At 45.5% G+C, this 11,039-nt stretch overlaps 1 protein-coding gene across 1 annotated transcript; it reads left to right on the top strand.

The window, feature by feature from the left end:
- Nucleotides 1–942: 942 nt before the first annotated feature.
- PGLYRP2 (peptidoglycan recognition protein 2) lies at nucleotides 943–7,636 on the top strand. The gene is made up of 4 exons (XM_014068277.2): nucleotides 943–1,057; nucleotides 3,800–4,690; nucleotides 5,655–5,865; nucleotides 6,682–7,636. The coding sequence occupies exons 1-4, from the start codon at nucleotides 994–996 to the stop codon at nucleotides 7,019–7,021; spliced, it is 1,506 nt and encodes a 501-aa protein (XP_013923752.2). The 5' UTR covers nucleotides 943–993; the 3' UTR covers nucleotides 7,022–7,636.
- Nucleotides 7,637–11,039: the final 3,403 nt, after the last annotated feature.

Raw genomic sequence — 11,039 nt, 5'->3', positions numbered from 1 at the left:
AACACGCTAGCCTGGTGGGAAGATTGGGGGGAGCCTGGCAAGCTTTGCAGTCGTGTGGCTGCGAAGTTTGCCTGCCCACCCCCTGCCCTCCCCTCGCAATGCTGGCAGCTTCAGGAGATGCTAGCCTGGTGGGGAGGGGGATGCAGCCCAATAAGCTTTGTAGCCATGTGACTGCGAAGCTTGCCAGGCTGCCCCTCCCTCCCTGCCAGGCTGCCCCCCCCCCTCCCTGCCAGGCTGCCCCCCCCCTCCCCGCCAGGCGAGTGTCTCCTGAAGCCACCGGCTGCGAAGCTTGTGCTGAAAAGGTTCTCCAACACTGGTATAGGTTCTCCTGCCTTATAGGGGGTTGGGCTAGATGACCTCCAAAGTCCCTTTGAACTCTGTAATTCTGTATTAAGGCAGGAGGAGGGGCAGCTGCGTCAGTTGGCATTTAATTCTAACAAAAATATGAGGACAATTCGGAAGCTCATCTCGTCCACATTTGGCTAATGCAGCCCAGGTCAGTGATGTTGCCTTAAAGTCCCTCTGATTCTTGAAAGAAAACAGAAACAAAACGAAATTTTCCAGGTGAATCTTTTGATAATCTCAAGTGAGAAGAAGGATCAAAAAGTTCAAGGGGAGGATTGTTCCATAACTGGAGAAAATGTGACCAAAAAAACAGGTGGATGTAGGCCACCTGTTGCTAGAAGAAATTCACAGAGGACAATCCTGTACCCAAGTATTACAGGAAACTAATCTGAAATCAAAGTGTAGATAGGAAAAGTCAACATTTCAAAGGAAAGGACACAGTTGCTCTACTAGTTTAAACTGATAACTGGCACCTTAATTTGTGAAGCGAAACTGAATCACAGAGTCCAAAGATCAGGCTGCCTTCCTTATTGGCCTTTGAGTTCTCTGTGTGGCCCGCTAGCTTTTATTGATTTCTCCTTCCTCCTTCCCCTTTTCCTTGCCTTGCAGGTGCCGTAATCATAAGTTGTGCTTCACACCACCAACAGGATGTTCCTGATATGGTTGGGACTTGTGCCAGTGATGGGATTTTGTCTCAGCACAGCCCATGCAGGTAACCCTCGAGGCGGCAACAGATCCCTTTCCCTTGCAGGCCACCTAAACCTCCCCAAACCGCTTGGGTAAAAAGCAAGTTCTGCCATTTGGCCTGAAGCCCCAACCGGGATTTTCTCTCCTGGAGGCGGCAGGGACTCAACCTCTCCCTGTGTGCGTCGTGTCCCCCTCCTCTTTGTTTCTTAACAGCATTATATTCTTCTTTTATTATTCTAATGTGGACTAGTTTTAATGTTTGTAAGCTGTCCGGAATCATCTCTAACGAGATGGGTGGCAAATAAATGTAATAAAAAACAAACTAAATAAATAAACTTAGCTGGAAAAGGGCAGAAGCGCCTGGGATGGTGGTGGTGGAGGGACTGCGAATGAGCCCAACAATGGTTCCACAGGCAGATTAGGAAAATGCCTCCCTATGTTTTGTGGCTCCTGGTGTTTTCTTTTCTGTGGGGAAATGGGCATCTCTCTCGGTGTGTGTCTCTTTCTTTCTCTCCCTCTCTTTCTCTCTCCCTCTCTCTCTCTCGGTCTCATCTCTATCACATCTCTGTCTCTCTTTCCCCGTCTCTCTCTGTGTCTTTTCATTTTTTCATTTTTTTTCATTTTCCCTTTATTTGTATGCCGCCCTTTTCCCTGGGGGGACTCAGGGCAGCTCACAGTTTAAAAAAAAAGGGGGGGGGAAAGGACAAACAGTTCCCAACATACAGACAATACAACATATTAAAAAACACAACAGCCACACAATTCGAGTGGGGTTAGAGTCTTTAACCCCAGGCCAGCCGGGACAGCCAGATCTTTAGGGCGGCGCGGAAGGACTGGAGGGTGGTGAGGGTCCGAATCTCCATGGGGAGTTCGTTCTAGAGGGTCGGAGCAGCCACCGAGAAGGCTCTTTTCCCCGTCTCTCTCTGTCTCTCTGTCTGTCTCTGTCTCTGTCTCTGTCTCTCTCTCACACACACACAAACACGTTTGTGTGTGTGTGTGTGTGTGTGTGCCCTCTTGAACCATTTCCAAAAATAGGTGAGGGCTTGGGTTTTTCTTTTTTTTGCTGAGGTTGTTCTTTCTTCTTCTTTGAGTGCTTTTTACCTTATGATTTAAATCAAGAGTCATTTCAGGTTCCCTGTCAGCTGAACCCAATACTGGCTGGCCCCGCCCCTCACCCTCTCCTCCCAGTCTCTCCTCGCCTGGCCTGAGAAGGTAAGGGTGACAGGAGGGGGGCAATGGAGACTCGCTTCATATTCCAGAGTGGGAGCAAAGCGCCCCTGTACTTGTCCTGTCTCTTGCTGGGTCTCACAGACACTTCTTCCAGTCCTTGTTGGTGCTGCACACACCTCAGTCGCTCGGGGAGGTGCATGTCTTGCTCTTGGCCCTGAGACACTGACCTGGCCCAGCTGCGGCCAATGCTCCAAGTGATAATGGGCTCCAGAAGGAGGAGGGGACACTGTCTCCCCCATTGTGAAGGGCGCTAAATTTAACCATGCTGCGCAAGGCATTGCAAGAGCAGTGGGCAGGCTATGGAGATGGCAACAGCAGCGGCATTGGCCACAGCTGGGCTAGGGATGGAGAGCGACCAAGGTGTACACAGCATCAACAAGGGCTGGAAGAAATGCCCACGGAACCAAGCAAGAGACGGGTCAAGTACAGGGGCACTTCGCGCCCACTCTGGAGTGTGGAGCGAGTCTCCATCACCCACTCACCCCAGTCGCCCTTACCTTCTAAGGCCAAGCGAGGAGTGACTAGGAGGTGAGGGCGAGGAGTGGGGCCAGCCAGTGGTGGATTCAGCTGACAGGGAGCCTCAGCAAGGGGACAAAAGAGCCGCATGTGGCTCCAGAGCCACAGGTTGCCGACATCTGTCCTATACCATATTTCCTTCCATAACCATGCACTGGTTAAAGCATATTTTAGGAGCACAACCAGTATCCAGAAATACACTGCTTAAAAAAAAATCAAGATGTATTTCTTATGACTCTAGTATTTGATGGTTCAAGTAAGTCTTACCCATAACAGAACCCACAAAAGCATAATTCATAATCCGATATAATTAGGCATATAGAGTAAATTCTACTCAGTTGAATGAGATTTTCTCTCTCTCTTTTAATAATACCAGTTGAACCACCGAGGTTTTGAGCAAAGTAATGTGGCATAATTTGGCAATAGTCATCCAATATGTAAGGAGGTTTAGGGCAAAAATATCATTTTGTCATTTGAGAATATGCACTGCTACTTTAAAAAAAAACATTTTTTCACAAAAAAACTTAGGGTTTTTTGTGTATTGAACAGATGAAGTTCAATTTATTGGATAATTTAACCAAAGAAATGTACAACAAAGAAATTCCAGTTTGGGTGGAGAAATGTTAATGGCAGAAATGTTCATTCAAAAATATGTTCTCTTATTTTATGAAAATGTGTGATGGGATGGAAATTAAAGTTGGTTGCTGCCTGGACTTCAATTTTTGTCTTTTAGAGAAATAATTTGTCAGGAAATCCTCTAGTTTTAATCCACACGCAGACACAAATGTCTGTTTCATAAGAGAACAATTCACTTCTTTTTATTCCACAGCCCACCATATCATCATTTTGTCATTTCAAAACACCTGGGTCCATTTCAAATTACGCTTCTGTCTGTGTTATTGGCCAGACAATTTCATTCAGAATATTCTATGCAAGAGCCCATAACCCATTTGCTTTGGTTGCCCCTTCTCATTCACTGCTTGCTACTCTAACTGTGATGTCTGAATCCGACTGTTTTCAGGTAACTTGATACTCCATATGGACACTGTGGTTGAAATTCTGAACGATGTGGAATCCCACTTGAAAGGAACCCCAGACCTAATTATGGCAGAGCTATACCAGGAGTTGGAGTTTTGCAATAGCAAAATTTGCCAGTTTGTTCTTGGTCCAATGACTTCCAGGACCTCGAACTTGCCTTATCTGAGTGAGGCAAAGAGAATATTCTTTAAAAATCTAGTGAATCGTACACTTGATGGCTCCCAAGTGGAACATGGGGTAGTCTTAACTCCTGATGGAACCACAGTTTCAATTAGCCCTTTGCTTGCTGGGATAGCAGCTGGATTGAAAATGAAAAATGAGTTGCCTGAGAAACTTTTGATCGCTGATCCTTCAAACAGTTCTGGAGAAGAATCAGGGCTTTCTTTGGATCCCCTCATTTCCAGCACTATTTCAATGGACCTTGGAATGGCTTTTCTGCTATTTTACCTGAAGCAGAGCCAGGTAGCCCTGGGACCAAATGGCTGTTGGGATAGTATTTCTGAACCCTCTACTTTTATCCTAATGGGTCCTCCCTCATATATGACCGATGCTGCTATCAACGGTGCAATGGATGGCTTTATTTTGGGCACTTACCTGGTAGAGAAGATTGATCCACCACCCAATATCAGTCTTCTGCTGAATGACTATTACGGCTCTAAGGGTCTGGACGGGGAAGAAAAGATGCGGAGCAACTTCCGCAGGAAAAGTTTTGCAGCACTGCTGAGTAAAGAAAAGCTACAGGAGCAGGTAGAAGATGCTCTGCGCTTTCTCCAGAAGATGAATGAAGTCAGCTCCCTCCTTGAAGGAATCACCGACAAGGAATTGACATTTCTGGCAAAACAGGCTGCTGATGAGTTCATGACGATGTATGTAGGTATGTCCCTTGTTAGAAAAATAGACATCCTGGTAGGATTTCACTTATTGCTGATGTTTGAGATACTACATTGCTGGTAATTAGTTCAAGTGAGGCCATTTATTTAACTTATTTGCAACATTTACATACTCCCCTCTTCTTGCATCCATTCTAAGCAAACATCTCATGGCATGTAAAGTACAATCCTTGCAGTGTTAACAGACACTGTTAGTTAAATGAAACCTCTTCTCGGGCTCTTGAACCATCCATGTAGACATTATGGAGCTAATGAAAAGATAATGGCCTTCAGCCACAATGCGCTCTCTAGGCCCATCACAATATTTTGCTACCCTGCTATTATTCCCTGATTCAGTCTAGCACATTGTGTCTCCCGGAGGGTTAAACACTCCCTTGGGGGAAGTGGGGGAGGTTGAGGTTGGCTAATTGACACGAGATGCTCAAGAACGTCCTCGTTCTACTGCAGATGGAATGCCAATGGGGACCCTCAAGCAGGACATGAGAGCAAGCGTGTCTCCTGCTAGGCACACTTATGGCATTGAGAAACACATGGCTCCTGATACTGTGGATACTGCTTAGCTGTAAGCAACAGATGCCACTGTCACCTTCCTTTCCCTGGAATCGTCAGGTTTTACTTTAAGCTGCCAAGTTTAGAAGCCAAGCGTTGGGATAACAATATCCATACTTTGACTATGTCCCGGGAGGAAAAGTACTGTCTATGGTTCAATATGATTTGGGGAGGGCAACTTCTCACAGTGTTACACATAGAGTAGTTGGAATTCTTCCTATCTATACTGTCTCTGTCATGTTTTATTTTATGAATATTTATAATTGCTATAATATACTGGGTGATTTGATAGTAGCCACGGCATTATCAGCAGCGTCCTGGCTTTCTGCTTTCTGGTGCGTTGCAATGTTTCCTCTTCTGCCCTTCAGCTCTGATGTTTTTCTCCTCGCTCTCCCATAGAATGTCCTGCCATAATCCCGCGGTGCATGTGGGGGGCTCGTCCTTATAAAGGAACACCCACTCAACTTAAGCTGCCCTTGGGGTTTGTCTACATCCATCACACCAGCACCCCTTCTGAGCCGTGCCGGAACTTCTCCTCCTGCGCAGCTGACATGCGGAGTATGCAGCGATTCCACCAAAATTACCGTGGTTGGGACGACATTGGCTACAGGTGTCTCTATGCAATACACATTTTCCAATAAACTAGCTGGACATTTTAATAGCATTTTATCAAATTATATTGTAGAATGCATTTTATATTTGGACTATTAGAAGTTGCTTACTGCTTTTACAGAAGGGTAAAATGTGGGTGAAGAGCAAAATTCCAATTAATCCAGGAAAAAGTTCTTCCCTGTTCCAAGTACATTGGGGGGCTCCATATTTGGGCAAGCTTTAATAGATGAAAGATGAGCATCTGCATATTGTCTTGCATTCCTCTATCAAAGTTTGGTTTGACGAGCCGAGGTGGCGCAGTGGTTAGGGTGCAGTACTGCAGGCCACTTCAGCTGACTGCTATCTGCAGTTTGGCTGTTCTAATCTCACCGGCTCAAGGTTGACTCAGCCTTCCATCCTTCCGAGGTGGGTGAAATGAGGACCAAGATTGTTGGGAGCGATATGCTGACTCTGTAAACCGCTTAGAGAGGGCTGAAAGCCCTATGAAGCGGTATATAAGTCTAACTGCTATTGCTATTGCTATTGAAGCAGCAATACTATACATTTGTTTCATATGCTCCCATTTTAGCTGCCCTGGATTATCAATCATATAGATTACTGTTTATTTCTAGGAAGGCTTATTTAAATAATGTTCACTTTCACATCCATCTGTTTTTGAAAGTATCTTTCTACTCATTCAGCAAAGCTGTGCATTCTTACATGGCTTTTATTTTTCCTAGACGTGTTTTTAAAGTGCATTTCTTTTTATGAAATCGGAAAAATTCCACAAGATGTTTACACTGCTTTTCTTGATTTCTCTTCTGTCCCTGCACAGCTTTGTTTTTGGCAGTGATGGCTACCTCTACCAAGGCCGGGGTTGGCACTGGGTAGGAGCTCACACCCGGGGCTACAACAGCAAAGGATACGGCATCAGTTTCATTGGCAACTACATGAAGACTCTCCCTGACTCCCATGAGCTGGAACTGATGAAGAACAACTTCATTCAGTGTGCAGTGAAGGGTGCCAGGCTGCAGGCGAACTACACCATCCATGGACACCGGCAGATGGTGCGCACCTCATGCCCAGGAGACAGACTTTTCCAGGAGATAGAAACATGGAAAGGTTTCAAAGCAGGATGCTTTATAGGCAAAGGCTGCGATAAGCTTTTTACCTAATATGGAACTTGGAACTAAAGTACGAAAGATCTTTATCTCAGTATTCCTCTCAAACACCAGGGGGCGGCCTTTCACACTAGCAACGGTTCAATTAAAATACATTATCAAAAATCCATTCATTTGCATTCTTTTGAAGAAAGTTAGCATCCCCTCCCCTCCTAGAAGAATGAAATATTTTAGGAATTATTAAAAAGGCAGAATATTATATTTCCCCGGATGAGAAAAGAAGAAACATGTTTTAAAGACCAAGCAGCTCCCTGCAGCTCCCTTCCGCCCACTTCAGCTCCAGGGTAATGGGATTACGACATGGGCCTCAGGACATGGCAGGATTAGCCCTCTATCCATCTAGCAACAGAACTCACCATGTGGCACCTGGGGAGATTGCTTCACTCAGCAAGATTCAACCAAGCCTGGGACTCAAAACAACCTACAAAGTTACCCCTGCATGGCCCCACTGGAGTCTGAGAACCAATCAGAATACATTTCTTACACAGGAACAGGAAGCTCCAAGGCGGGGCTCCAGAGCGGATATAAATTTCTCTCTCTCATGTGCTCTTTTTGCCCAGGACCTCAACCCATGTGGTCCTGTCCACCAATAAACTATCTTTCCAAGCAGTCTCCATGTTTCCAGTGTCTTTCTTCCCACTTGGAACTGAACCCAGATGGACATTTCTTCCAACAAGTTGGCACCCCAGATGGGACTCCAAGCTAACCTGACCGATGGACCTGGACCAGGTAAGCCTCCTTTGCTGGCAGCAGACCCATTGAGTCTGTCTGTGAGGTTTCCTGGACCTTGGCCATTTTAAAGGGTTTTTGAGTGTTGAGCTCAAAGGCTTCTTGGAAAGAAGGTGTGTACCTTTAAAATTTAATTTTATGGTCCAGAAAAGCATGGGAAATGTGTGTGTGCCTGTGTGTATGTGAGTGTAGTGATCCTTCTCCCAATCACAGCTGGATCTTGTTTTCTCTGTGTGTTCTACCAAGAGTGTGTCACAATTCCTCAATCTCCTTCTCTTACTTTTGCGCCAAGGTTCTTAGTATTATAATTACTTTAGTCATATAATCTAACCATATTGTAAAACTCATATACCCTAACTTAGATTTACATCAGACAGATTCCTTTCTGGCAGTGTGTATCTTTTGTTATTCCTGATTGGCCTATTAACAGCACAAAAGGTGTGAGGATTGCTCTGGTAGTAGATAGAGTATAGGTACGTGCCAATTTCTGAAGGAAACGGATGGCATTTGTAGAAGAAGGAAAAGGACCCATGAAGGACTCTGATCCCAATGCAGGAAGGATACAACTGACCACAGGCACATGCTTTCGCAGAGGCTCATGTGCCACAAATGCCCAACAACCAAATGCTCAAAAGGAAAACACCTTTACAGCAGCACAACACATATACATATTACAGTAGAACAAAAGTCTATTAAATAACAAGTTTCTACTTTGTGTGATGATACTCATTACTTTTTTTAAAATTACTGTACCCTTCATTTTTCTCCCTTTTTCTCAAACGATAGAATTCTTTCTATTATGATGAATGAGGGATGCATATTTAGCAGGGATAGTTTGGGGGACCATGATATTTGCGGGCTTATTATGAGGGGTGGCAGGCACAGGGGATGCACCAACTGCCATCCCAGATGACTTTCTATATATTGCAATTTCTAATTCATCTCTGTAATAATTCCAAAAAGGACAACAATTTGTGTTGCAAACAAACAAACCTTGACTCATAAGAATTTTAAAATGCACTCAGGCATAAAAGAGGGAGGGAAGAAGAACAGCTTCAAAAAATAAAACTAGCAATAAAAAAGAGAGGACTTTGAGTCAACATCCAAAATAATCAGATTCCATTCAGATGGAGTCAAATTCTCATTAAGTATGTTAAAACATTTACAAATGTAAGCAAACTATCTCAAAATCATTTCTTTTTATAGGTTTAATTAAGCATTTTAAACCTCAAAAATTTCCAGAAGAAAAATCAAAATTGTATTCAGAGCAGAAAAGGAAATGTGACTGCATAGCTTTTATACGCAGATGAAAAAGATCACAACAGTGAAAAGTGAAGGTGCAGGAGCAGGTGACCCATTTACCTCGAATTTCTCAGAAGAGAGAAAGAGGGAGAAATAAAGTGGTTAAAGTGAGCAGAAAAACCCGCAGCTGTCTTTAATGACCCAGAAGGAAGGAGGGAAAGAAGGGGGGAATACACAGAGGCATTCACAGGTATCTCTGGGGGCATCTCACACGCACACACTCATGGTTAAAATGAGCAGACACCCACACTCCCCCCCTTGCCTGATTCCCTCCAAAGAATGACCCAGAAGGAAGAGGGGGGGATACACACAGGCAATCACAGGTCTCTGGATCCCTTCCACTTATCACACTCACATTCATACTGCAATCAGACCTTCATGCTTGCTCATATCAACCAATCATTATAAGTGTTTCAGGGAGCTTTTTCACCAGCCAATGAGCTCCATTTTGTATTATTAGAGGATCTCACCCTCCCGGTTTGGAAATGATAACACACATACATACACACACACATACCATTAAACAACCTAGCAACTTACTCTTTCTTTATGTGAAAGGGAATAAAAGTACATTCACACCAACTTTTACCATCAACATACTCACATTTGCACTGCAATCAGACTGCTTGTGTAAATTAATTTCACATACAAAAATCCCATTTCATTCTTTCTTCATGAAAAGCAATTATTACAATTATTTCAGGGAGCTGTACGTAAGCCAATGAGCCCCATTTTCTATTATTAAAGGATCAACTTCCCTCCAGGTCTGGAAATGATTACACACATACATGCACAAATACCATGGGTGGCAACCGTAGCGGGTCTGAAGCTCTTTTTTGGCATGTTCAAGAAGCGGAGGTCAGTAGTTTTTGGTGCAAGAAGCTTGCAGCCACCATTGCTAGCTCGGTTCCAGCTGGCAAAGAGGCGGCATCTGGGAGGCTTCTCACACCGAAAAAAAAGGAGGTGGGGCTGCAGACATCTTGTGACAAGAGGGAACGACGCAGGCGGGTGGGGAGCCCAGCGGAAATGGCTCAGCCTTGGCTCAACCCTCTGCCACCAGCCACAGGAGGATTAAGGTAACCCTGAGGGGATATTAAGTAAGTGCTGGGTGGGGGCCTCTGTAGGAGATGAAACGGGGTGATGCATGGTGAAGGAAGAGTGGGCGGCCTGCAAGAGGAGGCCCCAGGAAGGCCGGAGCCAGGAAATAGCCCATTCCCCAAGCCGGCCAAGGCGAACGGCAAGCGAGCAGAGGCTCTGGGCCTCAGGGAATGGCGTCTCCCTGGTTCCACCACAAAACCGTGAAGCCCTTATCCGCGCCGACATAAGTGCGGAGGGCAAATCCACGCCGTTCAAAGCGCTAAGGAAAAACGCAACCCTACCGCGATGACATAATCGCGGAGGGCAAATCCGCGCCTTCCGAAGCACTCAGCACCCTAACCCTAACCCTAACCCTAACCCTAACCCTAACCCTAACCCTAACCCTTAACCTAACCCTAAACCTAACCCTAAACCTAACCCTAAACCTAACCCCTAAACCTAATCCTAACCCTTACCTTAATTTAAATTGGCTTTCTGCCGCTGCGCTGTTTTAAAGCACCCTTCTATCGCTGCGCTGTTGTTGCGGTGGTGATGACGCGCGGTGATGACATTGCGGCTTTAGCGACGCAGTTTTATCACCACTATTTTGACGAGCGCGGTTTTGTCGTGCCACGGTGTCCCTGGGCTCCAGCACCTGACCCAAGTCGAAGGGTGAGCAGGCAGCATGCTTACCTTTGGTGAACTGAGCAGAGTGGGTGAGGCACGGAGGTGGCTGGAGAGGCGATTAGCTGAGCCGCATGGTGAAGGCAACATAGCCGAGGTGGTGCAGTGGTTAGAGTGCAGTACTGCAGCCACTTCAGCTGACTGCTAGTTCTGCAGCTCGGCGCTTCAAATCTCACCGGCTCAGGGTTGACTCAGCCTTCCATCCTTCCAAGGTGGGTGA

This window comes from Thamnophis sirtalis, unplaced genomic scaffold (assembly GCF_051295495.1).
Source record: "Thamnophis sirtalis isolate CommonGarterSnake01/CBP01778 unplaced genomic scaffold, rThaSir2_p1.2 scaffold_3, whole genome shotgun sequence".
Classification (NCBI taxonomy): domain Eukaryota; kingdom Metazoa; phylum Chordata; class Lepidosauria; order Squamata; family Natricidae; genus Thamnophis; species Thamnophis sirtalis.
Note: the sequence above shows the minus strand (reverse complement) of the source record. Positions and strands in the feature narration are given on the sequence as shown.